Source organism: Ursus maritimus, unplaced genomic scaffold (assembly GCF_017311325.1).
Source record: "Ursus maritimus isolate PB19 unplaced genomic scaffold, ASM1731132v1 scaffold_16, whole genome shotgun sequence".
Taxonomy (NCBI): Eukaryota; Metazoa; Chordata; class Mammalia; order Carnivora; family Ursidae; genus Ursus; species Ursus maritimus.
The window spans coordinates 59,215,689-59,231,564 of NW_024424008.1; the positions used below are offsets into that span (position 1 = coordinate 59,215,689).

Below are 15,876 nucleotides of genomic sequence, written 5' to 3' on the forward strand. Positions count from 1 at the left end.
CTCTCTCTCTCTCTCTCTCTCTCTCTCTCACATGCACCAACATGATACCGTGCTAGAGAGAGAAATTTATCCATTGGATATGCGTGTGCCAGTTACAGTCCCAGAAGTAGGGAAAGAAAACTTGAAAGTGAGGGCTCCTTCTTGAGATAGACGTTGTTTGTCTGGTTTGCTGTGTTGGGAACGTGCCCTAAAAGCTGTGTACCCAGTGAGGCAGAAATAGTTTTTCTTCTTCTTTTTGTGAGACATCTTTCAAAATAATGAGCGTATCCATGAGGTTTTCAAGGCTTCAAAAGAGTAAATAAACCTGGTTTCAACCCACCCTCTGAGTCCGGATCTCCGAGGATAATCAGACTGTGACTTTAAAGCTATCCTGGGGAAAACAGCAGTCCACTGGTAGCAGTGACAGCGGACTTTAGGAGCGGATGACCTTTTATTTTCATGAGAGTGTGCGAAGAGTCGGTGTCTGTGTACGGAGACTCCTCTCTCTGAAGTGCCAGTCTGCTTAATGACTCTGCCAAACGAGGACTTTCAGTTCCCGGGTGACAAGGGGTAACATCGATAGAAAGTTAGAAATATTATGAGGTCACTTTAATGACTCATCACACCTTAGTTCTTGCCAATGACGGCACAAGGACCAGTACAGAGTGCTAGCCTTTGCAGCATTAACTCATTAATACATCAGAATAGTTTCCAGAATATCAACCTTTACCATCATAAAATAGGACCCTAAAATGAAGGTGCTCATATTGGATGACTGCAAGATTATTTACAAAAACTAAAAAGGACAGCTTGATAATTTTGCTTTCTGGTAATCATATTGTACAGGAAGGGGATTAATATGCGGTGGTGGATTCTCAATATAGTGTCTAATTAAATGAATATCTGAAGGAGGTGTAGGCTGCTTCTTGACCCCCCATCCCTGCCCCGTGGGAGATGGAGCCTCTTGTTGCTGAGTTGAAGTTACTGTTCTGTCTAATCCCAGGAAGTGGGACCAGTGGTGCCCCCTCCTTTAGAGCTGGGTTGGCAGGGGTGTGGCAATATCCAGGCTACCCCATCCTGCCAGCCATCACCCGTGAAGCCTCGGTTTTGTCCGGCACCTCTGGTCCCGGTGAGGACCTACTTACAGGAGGGAGGCTCCCCACCACACCCTGTTAATGTGAGGGGGAGTGCTGCAGAGACCTCGTTCACAGTGTCCTAGAGCTCTCAGGTGACGACTGAGGTATGCCCGCCTTCTCCATGGCAGCAGAAGCAAGTAGTGGATGAAAAGCTGGAGGAGAGACGGGAATGCTGGAGAAGGAAAGAGTGAAGGAGGACATAGAGGAGAAGATAAGGGAGTGATGTTCATGACAAGGGACTGGGATGGTGAAGGAAAATGAAGTAATAAGAAATGAAGGGAGTGGCAAGGCCCCGGCCCCTGAATGTGGTCTCTTCAAGGGCTTTCTTGAGTGTGGAGTAGGGACAGTGGGTGCTCAGGCTGACAGGACCTTCCTCCAGCTGGAGCCCAGGTTGGGGTGAATGCAGTGGCACTTGGGTGAGGCCACAAGATTCATCAACCAAAATATACCCGTGTTGTGGAACCCCGCCTTTTGAACCAACCCCCGCTAACAGCCATGCTTAAGGGCTGCAAAGCAGATTTGCTAAGGTTTATACCAATTACTGACAAAGGAGTTCAGACATCTTAGGACAGGCTACAAGTTCAAGGTCTTCTTTTGAACAGACTCTTACTGCAGAAACAAGGTGATCGTTAAAGAATACAATGAGGTCATATCTTCTGGACAAGTGTCATTTATCTCCATTCTAAACATAGGATCGGGACCCCACGCTCCACATCCTTCAGCTGTAGGAGTGGGACGTCACCTGCAGCTTCTTCAGCTTCTTCCCCTCAAGCTACAGCCTCCCGGAATCTGCCAGAATTGCTGTTATTACTAAAGGGGAGCTGTGGCCCAGTTCCCACAGAACTACCTACTATGTGTANGGAAATCAGACTACTTTCTTCAGGGCAGCCCACAGAGATACTCAAGTTATCTGGGTACTAGTGTGAATCACCTTTGGAAGTTGTTCTTGCCCCTGATGACCTGCCATCAGTTATTGGACCTCTGCGTGGCCAGAAGTGATGTCTGCGTGCTGGCCTCTCTGCACCGCGGCACCGCCGTCATCGCATCACCGCTCCTTCAGCGCTCTCATCCACAGGATGAAGCTTTTCTGGACATGGCCATCATTTTGTCTAAGCCGAGGAAGTGGTGCCGGAGACAGCAGTACCTTCGTCTACATTGCTTGAACCTTTCTTCGCGTCAGGGCCTTCCCACCTGCTCCTTTTTTTTTTTTTTAAGAGATTTATTTACTTGAGAGAGAGCATGTGCACGAGCCCGGTGGGGGGGGGGGGAGGCAGAGGGAGAGGGAGAAGGAAACTCCCCACTGAGCAGGGAGAGTGATGCGGGGCTCGATCCCAGGACCCTGAGATCGTGACCTGAGCCAAAGGCAGACACTTAACCCACTGAGCCACCTGCCTACTTCTAATGTAGGTACTTAAGAGTCATATTTAAGGAGGATCATTGCGTCTTCAAGAATGCCCAGCCTCAAGAACAGTGAAAGCTGGGCTCATGTTTAATGTCTGTGGCAAGTTGCTCATATTCCAGGGATAATTCCATGGTCCTAAAACCTCTGGTTGGGGACTACCACCAGAATTTTCCATCTTTGGCCAGGAGCCCCTTTCACCACACTGCTGAGTATCTGGGAAACCAGGGGCATAAACAGTGGAGAGCTGCTGGGCTGTATGAGGCTAAGGGCAAAACGTACGGGACTTCTAAATCTACCCAAATCCAAAGTTTTTCCTGATTTTTTGCTACTGATAAGTCTTCATGAAGGCCTGTTCCATGCTCTGCCTTTTCTGGCCAGCCTTTTGGATACTCTGTGTCCAGACCACCAGCAACCCATTGTCTGGTTTCTATGTGACAGGGACCTTCAGAATGTGCTGTGGACTCAGGCTTCCTACCAATCACTGGAAAACTCCTCCGTCTAGTCCCCTTTCACTGTCGTTCAGGAACGATACCTGATGACAGACAGGTGATGGGGCTGACGGCTGGATCCATGCCCTCAGCGAGGGTGAATAGGCTCTCCTCTCTGGGAATCATGTTCTTAGCCACAGCCAATGAGCCCATGAAGAATGTGGCATGTTTCTTAGCCCCCTTTCACCCATGTGACATGACAGGGTGAGCAAGTGCTCTGTGAGATCAGGAGAGAAGAGATGTGTTTCATTTGTAGACTTCTTCTGTCTGCCTACACCTCATCCCAACACCTCTCTTCTCTTCTCTGTCTCACCCTTTGTCTTCATCTGTTTGTTTTTAGTGACTTTAGAGACCAAAAACAGCAAATAACTAGACGGCAGACTTTCCCATTTGCTTGTCCTCTTGATGCTGTCTACAGGGAGAGAGGGAGGTTGTCCAGTAAGATAGGCTCTCAGAGCTCCATGACTCTGTCTTAGAAAGGTCAGGAGAAGACAGACCCAGGACTGTGGGATTGAAGGACTGAGGTGAGTGTGAGTCCTGTGGGACAGGGATTGTTCATTGCACACTGCTGCCTCCTCACTGTGCCCAGATTCCCAGGAAACCTCGTAGATATTTCATGAGCATTAGCCTGGAGGGGAGGGTAAAGAATGTTACCGGAGTGAGATTCTATTAGGAACTAAAGTAAATTCTTTTAAATGATTACTTTAAAATAAAAATAAAGTCAATAAAAAGGACAAGTGTGCAGTTCTAAGAAGTTTATCTATATCACCTTTATTTCTGGAATAATGTGAGGACTTTTACTATAAAGGATTGAAAAGATGATAATCCAGAATGGGTAAATTTCTTAGGATATAAAAGCATCTATAATAATGCATGGGGCAACAGTCGTACATAATATTTTTAGTGCCTAAGCCTCCTCTTCTATGTTCAGAAAAGGAAGCAAGGACTATCTTTTCCATCTCCATGACTAGGTTAGCCATCTTTAGTCTTCTCTAATGTCATTCAAGAACAGGTTGGAGACATCAAAAATAACAGAGATGCATTATTTTAGACGGTGTCTGTTGTATTTAAGATCTTATTTAAAAAACACTGAGTCAATTGTAAAGGAATTCAGAACGTAGTCAACTTTTCAGACAGGTTTTTGTTTTTGTCTATTTAGTATGTTAACCATGTCCACCTGTTTGGTTTAACTCAAGGAAACACCTCAGGAGCAAATATAATGGATATATAACGTTTTCACTTTTTCTGCTCCCTGTGAAGCAAAACCAACTAATGTTTTTGAAGGGAATCCACTCAAATTTGCACATATACTTAATTCTGCTAAACTTCCACAGACTTGAATTAGATGAAGGGAGAGGAGAAGAATAGGACTGTTGAGGAAAGGTGTATTACTAAGGTGGTAGCATTTTTTGTAGAGATTTTCAGGTTAAGATACTGAATATATCTGTAAGGAAAGAAAAACATCATAGAGATCTATTACCTGCACTTTACAGACATCTAGATGTTTGAAAAATTTTAAGCCATTACCTATTCATTCATGTACTTGTACTACTCACCAAATATTTCTGGCTCGTGTCTGGGCACAAGGGTGGTTGAGTTTTCCCATCCCCTTCACATTAAGCATGGCCGTGGGACTTGCTTCGGTGAATGAATCTTGAGAAGCTCTGTGTTACCCCTGGGAGAAAGCTGCACGAGCTAGTGCACAGTTGGTCAGAACCTGTCTTTCCCTTCATGGGAACCAGCCCCAGGTGGGGAGGTTCTGTTAGCCTCGTTCCTAGAGTGAAGAGACTTGGCACCGTGTTTCTCCCTCGTCCTCCAATCCTTTAACCCACATGAATTCATAGCATGAATAAAAAATAAGCCTTTGTTATTTTAGGGCATGCAGATTTGGAAGTTATATTGTTTTTGCAACATAATCTAGCCTGGCATGATGGAGCCATCTTTTAGGTTTTTTCTATATGTTGGGTATTTATTAAGAAAATTGCACATCTTGATATGGGCCATTATTTTTTGATGTTTGTGTTTTGCTTAGTTCTTGATCCTATTGTTTCTGAGAGTTAAACTGACTTCAAATATTTGGGAACTAAGTAGTATAAAAGCTTTCATGATCACATATAGATTTTAATGTGAATTTATCCTTTTGCGTACACATTCATCTTGCGCTTTATTGGATTCCTGTGTCATATCCATTGGTAACCTATTGGTGCATCTTCTCCGTGCTACTACATTACACTTTGCTAAAAGAGAAAGTGCAACATATAACTCACCTGTATTCTTATGGTACAAATTCTAGAAATACACATTTTGTGGAACTCAATAAACTTTTGCTGAAATGATAATGAGGACGATACTGACTGAGGAAGAGGAGGAGAGGGATTTCAAGAAGTGGTCATGCTCCAGAAACATGCGTGTTCACAGGGACTGTAAAGGAGTTTGTTTATACAAATAATTTATTGCCTGTGCCTTCTGGTATCTGAAAATCAGAAGTTAGTTTCAGAGCACATAGCTCATAGCATGTGGTGTATGTACATAATGGAATATTACTCAGCTATGAAAAAGAACAAAATCCGGCATCTGCAATGACATGAATGGCGCTAAAGAGTATAATGCCTAACAAAATAAGTCAGTCAGAGAAGGGCAGACACCATATGACTTCACTCAGATGTGGAATTGAAGAAACCAAACAAGTGAGCCAAGGGGAAAAAGAGAGAGAGAGACAAACCAAGAAACAGACTCTTAGCTACAGAGAACACACTGATGGTGACCGAAGGGGAGGTCGGTGGGGGATGGGAAAACAGGTGATGGGGATGAAGGAGTGCACCTGTCGTGATGAGCACTGGGTGATGTATGGAAGTGTTGAATCACTATATTGTACACCTGAAACAATATTACACTGTCTGCTAACTGACATTTATGTAAAAACTTAAAAAAAATAGAAGTGTATAGAAATACATAAGGATTAGTAGAGGTCATTGTGTTTCGAGGGGGAAAATGGTAAATTGACACATTTTAGACATTTATGATTTACTGGATGTCTTTCTCAGTGGGAATTCTCTGGGGGAAGTATGTTTCAGGCTTTGGAGTAAAACTTTGCTGACTCACACTGCATTGTCTTTCTTTTCTTACCCTATGATTTTATTTCCATTTTTCTGGTGCAAGAAAACAGGTCTTGAAGTAAAAATGTTGAAATTCATGATAGATCTGAGGGTATCAGAACAATTTTTGATGCATATTTCCTGATAAGATTTTGGTGATCACATGAACTTTTTGGCATTCCTAGTCTCGTGAGCTTAGTGTTCTCTTCATGTTCCCTAAATTAGCACTCTCGGAATTTAATTCAGTACATCTTTTTAATACTATATTGTTAGAATGCATTCAGCATGAAATGTAATTATGGCTATTAAAGATTTAATAGCATATTTTGTAAGTTTGGCTGTATTTATGATAGAAGCATCTCTAGTCATTCATAGGCAATTTTTTCTGCACACATGTACATGGTGCTCATGAAATGAATGGTGAAAATGAACACACAATTAGAATGACTTATTAAAATCATGATAAACATGGTTGATTTTATTTGTTCATATGGTAGATGTTTATTAAATAGCTATATTTTAGACACCATGATAAGCATTATGAACATAGAGATGAAAAAAATCATGGTCCCATTCTTAAAGAGCTGACATCACAGTTGGGGATACATCTTGATTATAACCTATGATGAAAGCCTGTAGCAAAGAGGTATGAAAAGTGCTGTTGAAACAGAACAGAAAAATGGTTAGTTCTGCTAAAAACCAATGGAAGGGCCATGGAACATTTCTAGAAAAGGTGACATTGGATTTGGACATTTAATATGATATTTCGTTACTTTACTCTAGTTGAAATATTAGAATTACTGGGCGCCTGGGTGGCTCAGTTGGTTAAGCGTCTGCCTTCGGCTCAGATCATGATGCCAGGATCCTGGGATCAAGTTCCGTGTCGAGCTCCCCGCTCTCAGGAGAATCTGCTTCTCCCTCTGCCCCTCCCCTCACTCATTCAATCTCTCTCTCTCTGTGTCTCTCAGATAAATAAATAAAATCTTTAAAATAAAAAAAAATATTAGAATTATTGAGGGTTTTATCACCATATACTTTTTTAAAAAAAATGTGAGCGTAGTTGACACACAATGTTACATCAGTTTCAGGTGTACAGCTTAGTGATTTGACAAGTTTGTACATCACGCTGTGCTCAGCACAATGCGCCTACATTGCTGTCTGTCCCGTTACGTTGCTATTACAGTGTCATTGACTGTCTTCCTTATGCTGTTTTAATTCCTTTGACTTACTCATTCCACGACTGGAGGCTTCTATCTCCCACTCCCCTGCACCCATTTTACCCACCTCCCCTCTGCCTCCCCTCTGACAACTAACAGTCCCCTGTATTTATAGTTCTGCTTCTGCTTTTTGTTTGTTTATTCATTTTTTAAGATTCCACTTAAGACTGGAATCATGTGGTGTTTGTCTTTCTCTGACAGACTTATTTCACTTAGCGTAAGACCCTCTAGGTCCATCCATGTTGTCTCAAATGGCACAGTCTCATCTTTTTTATGGCTGTGTAATATTCTGGGGTGTGTATATCCCGTGTTTTCTTTATCTGTTCATCTACCGACGGACACTTAGTTTGCTTCTCAGTCTTGACTGTTCTAAATAATGCTGCAATAAACATTCAGGTGCATATATCTTCTCAAGTCAGTGTTTTCCTTTTCCTTCAGTAAATACCCAGTAGTGGAATTATTGGATCATATGGTATTTCTATTTTTAATTTTTTGAGGATCCTCCATATTGTTTTCCACAGTGGCTGTGCCAATTTACATCCCCACCAACAGCGTATGAGGGTTCCTCTTTCTCCACACCCTCACCAATACTTGTTACTACTTGTCTTTTTGATTTTGGCCATTCTGACAGGTGTAGGTGATGTCTTGTTGTGGTTTTGATTTGGATTTCCCTGACGATGAGTGATGCTGAGCATGTTTTCATGGGTCTGTTGATCATCTGTATGTTTTGTTTGGGAAAGTGTTTATTCTTGTCCTCTGCCGATTTTTTTTTTTAAAGATTTTATTTATTTATTCGACAGAGATAGAGACAGCCAGCGAGAGAGGGAACACAAGCAGGGGGAGTGGGAGAGGAAGAAGCAGGCTCATAGCAGAAGACCCTGATGTGGGGCTCGATCCCAGATCGCCGGGATCACGCCCTGAGCCGAAGGCAGACACTTAACTGCTGTGCCACCCAGGCGCCCCCCTCTGCCGATTTTTAACTGGATTATTTGGGTTCTTTAGTGTTCAGTTCTATGAGTTCCTTATATTTTTTTGGATATTAACCCCTGATTAGTTATATCACTTGCAAATTATCCAAAGTATACCCCCGTATACTTAGAGAACTTTCCTCTGAATGTAAGTTGTGCCTAGTTTTTATACCATGCTATATGCTTTGGAAATTTGAAGATTTTAGCCTGGGGTAAATACTTAAAGTAGTTAACAAAAGCGGTGGCTATTTAGAATGGAATGGATGCTGACAATACAATTAGAACAGGGTCTGAAAAGACTCTGACGGTGTCTGTTAGCTCTTTAATTGTAAGATTATGGGTGAGTTTCTGCACATCAGTCTCTCATCTCTCAAATATAACCAATATTGAAAGTTTGAAGGAAGCAAGAGGGTGGCTTTGTAAAAGGTCATTATTTGGAAATCGTTTAGGCAAAATACTGACGATTCTTTTTTTGTGGAGGATAATTGTTCTATATTCCGGTTGTTCCCAATTTCAGTGATCATCTTTGGCGATAACGTTGATGAACAGCCCTAGAGTGTGATGTCGGTATTTGTGGCTGTTTGCAAACTCTGCTGTGATTACACTCAGTTGTCTAATTGCTTAATTTATTGATGTTTTGCTGACATGTTTTCAGCAACATTTGTGATTGCACATAACTAATCATTTCTCTTCTGGCTCATTATCATATGTTTGCATTTGATTTGTCTGATGGCTGCAGGTGGAAACAATAGGTGATGCGTACTGTGTTGCTGCAGGACTCCATAGGAAAAGCCTCTGCCATGCTAAGCCCATTGCTCTGATGGCCCTCAAGATGATGGAACTTTCAGAAGAGGTGCTGACACCTGATGGAAGACCAATTCAGGTAATCTTCTCTGTAGTTTGGTTTGAGTAGTAGCATACTTTTAACTGAGGGGGGCAGGAAATTCCATTCTGAGTTCTACTTATGGAACTTACACATTTAGATAAGTAGGTTACTCAAGAAGGATGAGGGTTGACTAGGGATAACTCATAAATCCAGGAAAAGAACAAATGGAATAAGGTCCAAATTGGGAAAATGTATGTGAAAGGCTCATTGCCATGGAGAAAAGAAAGAGCTAAAGGATTAGACCAAGGAAAAACTTGGCAGTGACCAACTCAACACTACCAAGCAAGGACGGTAGTGAGAATCAGAGTTGCAGAGATAATCCAAAAAGCATGAAACAAAGAGACAAGAAAATGGCGGATCTGAACAACTTCCTTCGGGTAATGTTCCTTACGAAGCCTCAGCACTGAGGGTTACTTATGCATTTTTTTTTTTTTTAACGTGGCAGAGCTTGAAGGTTGGAGCCCAGTAACTGAGGAGATTTAAAAATGGTAGAAAATTAGCTCCTGGTATGCTGTACTCTTTTTGATACTGATGGCTCTCTGCAATCTAAGATCTACCTCTAAGAATGGACGAGGTCACCTACCTATAGTCTTGCCAGGACCCAGTGGATCCCAGGAGTGTTAGTACTGTGAACTCTTATAAACCAGAAACTGTGTATTTGGAGAAGTAACCATGAATGTAAGGTGGCCCTTTTATAACAGCTCATCAAACTTGAGCTAAAAACATAGAGAAAAGAAAGCCTCAAAATGTGGTATGTTCCTAAATCTGGAGTTAATGGAAAATTAGATATTCTGAGTGTCCCTTCTTACTAAAATTATTAAAATGCTGTGTTAAAAAATTTTAAAAATATTTAACACTATTTAACATTTTTAAACCTATTGAGCACATCACTGAACTAATGAGAAAGAAAAAATGTGTCAGTTACATTATGTGTGTAAACTGACAAAATCTAAGTGGTGGATTTAAATTAATTGCTCCATCAGGAGCATTGATAACAGGAAACTAGGAAATACTACTTCTTTCTGGAAGATGTCAACTTCAATCACATCTTCAAAGAATTTCCACAGGGAAATGAGGAATGAATGGCTAATACTAAAAAAAAAAAAAAACCCCACACACAAACTCCCCCCCCCCAAAAAAAACCCTGAACCCACGCATTTACACAAGAAATCAAAGTATTATTGGTGAGAACTGATGGGAATAATAAGAAAAACAGTGAAGTGTTGTCAGATATCAAAATTTTCAGATGGAATCAAAATGACAATGTTTGTTATAATTAAATAAGAAGTTTAATAACGTGAGGCAGGGACGGCAGATATGAAAAAGAACCAGAGAACTCCTAAGCCAGCAACATAATACTTCAGACAGAAAATGGTCAGTGGATGAGTTTAAAAGCAGGTCAGATACAGTTGAAGGAAAAGTTAGTACACTGAAAGTTAGAACTAAAGCAATTACCCATAATTAGGTCCTGAGAGTTAAAAATGTGGAAATAAGAATATGGTAATGTAAGATATAAAGTATGTGGGAGGTATAGAGGACAGAGTGTGGAAATGTATGTTCAGTTGGGCTTCCAAATGTAGGTACAGAGGGAATGCATAAAAGGGATTTTTTTTTTCTGTAACAATGAAAAGACATTAATCAGTTCTCAGACACAGTAATCCTAAGGGATTCTATGAAGGTAAATCATAGGAATTCAAAACTAAACATGTCTTGATAATGCTATAGTGCGTCAGAGCAAAGGGGGAGTGGCTAAGTGACAAAGGTGATAAGTGGGGAAAGTTGGGGACAACTGGTTATGCACATGGACAAATTATTAAAACTGGATCTCTACTTCATGCGTCTGCACATAAAGTAATCCCAGCTGGGTTAAGTGTGAAGGGCCATACTATGAAACGATAAATCTATAATTTGGAGTTTTAAACTTAGTGGAAGGAACAATTTTTTTTTGTAAACCAGTCAAATCAAAAATTATCAAACCATAAAGGAAAATAGATGTAAATTTTACCAAGTTAAAACCTTCCGTTTATCAAATAACACCTATAAAGAGTAAAAATCACAGACGAGGAGGATGGTTTTGCAACACATTTAACCATTAAAAGTATCTTTGGTTAACCTCATGAGTAACCAGCTGAATACATACTGATAGCACTGTGCTCCAGGCCTCCCACCTACTGGTTTGGTCCAGCTTTGAAACTCGGACCGCACCACTGTTAGTGACGACCTAGGGCAGCAGGAAATCACATACAGCTGTGGCAATGTAAATGGTCCAGTGTCCTTGGCGTTCACCGGTAAAGTTGAATTTGTACCTGGCCTACAACCCAGGAATCCCTCCCCTAGATGTTTGCCCAGGGAAGTATTTGTGCAGGTGTAGCAAAAGTCACAAGAGTATTCACAACAATACTTTGATAAGTGCCTCGAACAGGAAATAAATCAAATAACCATCTGATAGAATAGATTAACTATGATAGATTTATACCGTGGTATAACACACGGTTGGGAAAATGAATGACTTTAGCTACTGACATCTGCACAGGTGGATGTCAAAAACGTAATAGTGAGCAAAAGAAGCAAGTCATAAAAGGCTGCTGTAGTATTATTCCATTTAATTAATTATTCCATTAATTTAATTATCCAATTAATAAACTGGGGAAATTGAAACAATAGGTCATTTAGAAATATCTGCATTGATGGGAAAAGTGTAAAGGAAGAAAGGGAATGGTTAATATAAATTCAAAGTGGTGCTTCACTCCAAGGAGAGGAAGAAGATGGTGGGAAGAGGGAGGATGAAATCAGGAAAGTGCGGGGGGGGGGGCAGGGGGGGACCGTAGAGGACAGAATGACTCCTTTTACTGCTATTATGTGTACATAATACAGTTACATTTGGCAATTTTAAGATGTGGAAGAAGAAGGAGTTTTCTAACCACTCCTATCAATAGTGAAAATAAGATAGCATGGAGAGTTAAAAAAGAAAAACTTTAAGTCCCCTCAGGACGTAATTATCAAGTTATTCAGGTATGTGCCTGACACTTCTCCCGCTGCCTGAGTTCTGCTGCAAACTGCAAATATACATGGTCCAGATCGAATTCCTATCAGTTCTTAAATTTTCAAGTCTACTCGCTGGGCAGTCTTCTCGTTTGGGGTTGTTTTTCTATGTTGGATTTTCTTTTATAGGAGATAGAAGGTTTGTACTGATTCAGCCCTGTCAAACCAAACTTAAATTACCATAGAAAAAAAACCAGGGAATTGTGTTTTCGCATGGGCCCGTCCGTGTTTTCATTTGCGGGATATAACATGACCCTGTCTTATGAATCAGATAGTCTTATTAAATCAGAAGAGGAAATGTCTATAAAGATTTAATAAGAATGCAGAGAGAATTCAAAATCATAAAACCACCTTAATAATTTCAGCTTCATTACTAATTCCTATTATTTGCGTGGTTTGGGATTGTTTTTGGCATATTAATTTGACTTTGAATTGGCTTCTAACTTGGTACCATGGGAACATTTCTAGACTTATTGAGAGAATCTTTTATTAAAAACACTTGGGTGTGCAATAGGGTTATTATGTGATCAGCTGACTGTTTACTTCAAACTGTGTAAGTTTTAGGCTGTTTAAAATTTAAGCTATTTGAGCTGTGATAATTTTCAAAAGAAAACTCCCCCCAAGCTCTCATATTTTGAAAAATAAATTGATAATGTTTATATGACTTTATAAACCTTCCAGGCACCCCTCGTGATAGGAAATCGGTACCTGAATTATCAGTTATAATTGCCTGCAAATGATTGTTAATGTCCTTGAATCACTAATTGTAAAATTGAGTTAACTTAAAAATTTTTTAAAGTAACAAAAGAACATAATTTCATTTACTCACTTTATAATAAGCAAATTCGTTTTTATAAATGATGAAATTCAGAGGCTAGTTATAGATTGTATCTACAAAGCATACACAAACATGGTCTATTTATGTAACAGACCTGAAAAATCAGCCAAAATGACTTTAATTAAGACTGCTTTTAAAAATAATGATTAGAATGTTTAACACTTTCTCAATACAATGTTTATTCTACTGGCTGAATTTATAGAAATATCAGCATTATGCATATTCCATTTTCCCCTCCCTAGAGGAAATCTGATTTCTTACATCTTCAACAGTAGACACTTGAAGAAAAGTAATATCAAATTTGTATTCTTGCTCCTTTGTGCTAGCCATATTGTGATTTCACTAGAAAATGGTATGATTTCATGCAGTTCTTTAACCTTGGGCTCCTAATCTTACCAAAGTATTTTGAATAGTTTTTAATGCTGAAAGGCTAACTTTTGCTAATAATTTAACCACTCTTTAATGAAAATAACAAAATGTGTATTATTTCCTCTGCTTTATTCTGTGAAAATAAAAATATTGATAGGGAAACAGAAGCTGAGCTGAGAACTGACTAGGGAATGTGATTAAATATATATTGGAAAGATAAGTAGCATTTTCATGATTTAAGGCTTTTGAAGAAGATTGAGTAAGTGTGCCCAAATATCTAAGTTTTACTTCAGGACTTCAGTCTTTAAAAAATATTTTCATTGAATTTTATCACACAGGCACACAAATTCAAATTTGCTTCATCAGTTTAGAGAACAGTACATTTTATATAATGAGGCAATTATACAGCGATGGTGAAGGAGAATTAAAAAAAAACAATGTATAATCATGTTGTAATACTAATGTGCTTAGCAATCTTAATTGCAAATCAGGGAAACACTGTGAATCTTTTCTAACTGCATAGTCCAAAGGCAGGAATATTAACACACAATTTACATATCCTTACAATTTGCATGTAATACATTAAATTGTAGCTCCTTTAAGCTTCAATGTAGTCTTCTAATGAGCTTACAGGATTTTTTGAGATTATGAAATAATTATTCTCCAATTAATTTTTAAATACTTGTTATTTATAAAGGAAACCTGATGTTGTTACTTTAATATTTGGAGGGATTTGTTCTTTGCAAATATTGAGGTATTAAATGAACCCCATGAGAATATGACCCAAGATTGTATTTAGAAAAAAAGAAAAACTAATTGATAATTGTTTATGGATAAAATTCAAATTCGTACTTTTACCCTGAAGTATGTATACTTACCTGAAATGTTCTGTCTCTAGAATTTAAACCTAAGGGGTCAGAAAGAACTATTTGGGCATTATATGAACTCACTGTTAAGACACTGAGCCCAGCTATTCTCACATCCCATGTTTATCCAGAAGACACATTTGAAATTACTTTTAATCTTTTAGGTAATGCAAATAGTTGTAATTTTAGTAAATTACTATTTTATTGTAGCAATAATATACAAAATTACTATAATATTACTGGTGAAATTTATGGCTTAATATATTTTCTAATCTGTTCTGTATAGTGAATTTATTTGTTACTAGAAAGGTGTTTCTTTTTTTTATAAAGAATATGTTTTAAGTGTTCACTGAGAGTTTACCAGTACATGAGATGATAATAGGTTCTCCTCTGTAGTTTACTTCTGTTTAATTACTAGAGTTTGGAGTCTATATATTCTGTCCAGATCTTCTCACTAGTACTCTCCTCAGTTGGTTATGAAAATCATCCATTAAACCCATCCACTTGGTACTTAATGTGATAGCAGTTAATAGTTTTTTAAGTTTCCATTCATCCGACAAAAATTTTCATACTGTTTTTACTTTTCCTTGACTGTGTCAACCGTAATTAATTTTAAATCCTTTGCTTGATAAATCCCTTCTCTAGATTCTTGTCGTCTAGTATATGATCTGTCCTTTCACTTCATTTTTGGTCATGTTGCGTCTGTGTGCCTAATTATCGTTATTTTTTTGTTTGTGTGCTAGAGATTGTGTATAAAAATATTATAGAAATAGTTCCCCTCCTGTAGGGAAATTTTATGTGTTCTTCCAGTGGGAGGAATTGTAGGAGCTCTAGCGATCAGGGATCAGATGATTTAATGCTGGGATTCATTCTCTGGGGGGGCCAGTTTCAGATTCACCATGTCTTTCTGGCATCACCCTTATACCTTTGGTGCGGCTGTCAAGGTCTCATCTCAGAGTCTGGAGGGTTTACTAAGGCTTCCCCCTTTGGCAGTGCTCAGACTCCGGGTTTTGTCTCCATGGTTCTGTAAGTACTGTTCTGGTACCAAAGGTCCTGCTCAGCTCCTTCACCCTTCTGAAGTCAGAAGATGCCTGAGGTGCACAGACACCTTCAGATTCAGCACTCACTTCTCCTTGGCGTTCATTTCCCTCCCGATCCTGGTGTAATATTTTTTCATTGCCTTGTGAGCGGACCTACGGAAGGGTGCTCAAATTATATAATCTGCTCTTGCTAGAAATAGAAGTTCAAAGTCATGTACATTTTTATAAGAGTTTTATTTTACTAATAATGATTCATCCTCACTAATCTACATTTGTGCCTATTTCCGACCCAAGTCACAGATGACATTATCTTTAAATAGAAAAGACAAAAACATCTAACTGTATTTCAACTAGCTACCACAGAGCAACAATAAACAAACATCTATTGAAACACTTAACCGGGAGCCAGGCAGCCCTGAGCCAAGCCCTTGCCATGTGAGAGCTCTTCGGAGTCTCACAAATCTAGGAGGACTGTGTTGCTATTCTTTCCATTTTACGGTTGAAGAAAAGAATAAAAAAATTAGCCTGCGCTCCTAATTACTGCACTCTA

At 39.4% G+C, this 15,876-nt stretch overlaps 1 protein-coding gene across 1 annotated transcript in view; it reads left to right on the forward strand.

Annotated features, from left to right (window-relative positions):
- GUCY1A2 (guanylate cyclase 1 soluble subunit alpha 2) overlaps window positions 1-15,876 on the forward strand; it is a 297,496-nt gene that overhangs the window by 202,162 nt on the left and 79,458 nt on the right. The window contains 1 exon segment of the mRNA XM_040631268.1: window positions 9,025-9,168. Within this exon segment, the coding sequence (XP_040487202.1) occupies window positions 9,025-9,168 (144 nt within the window).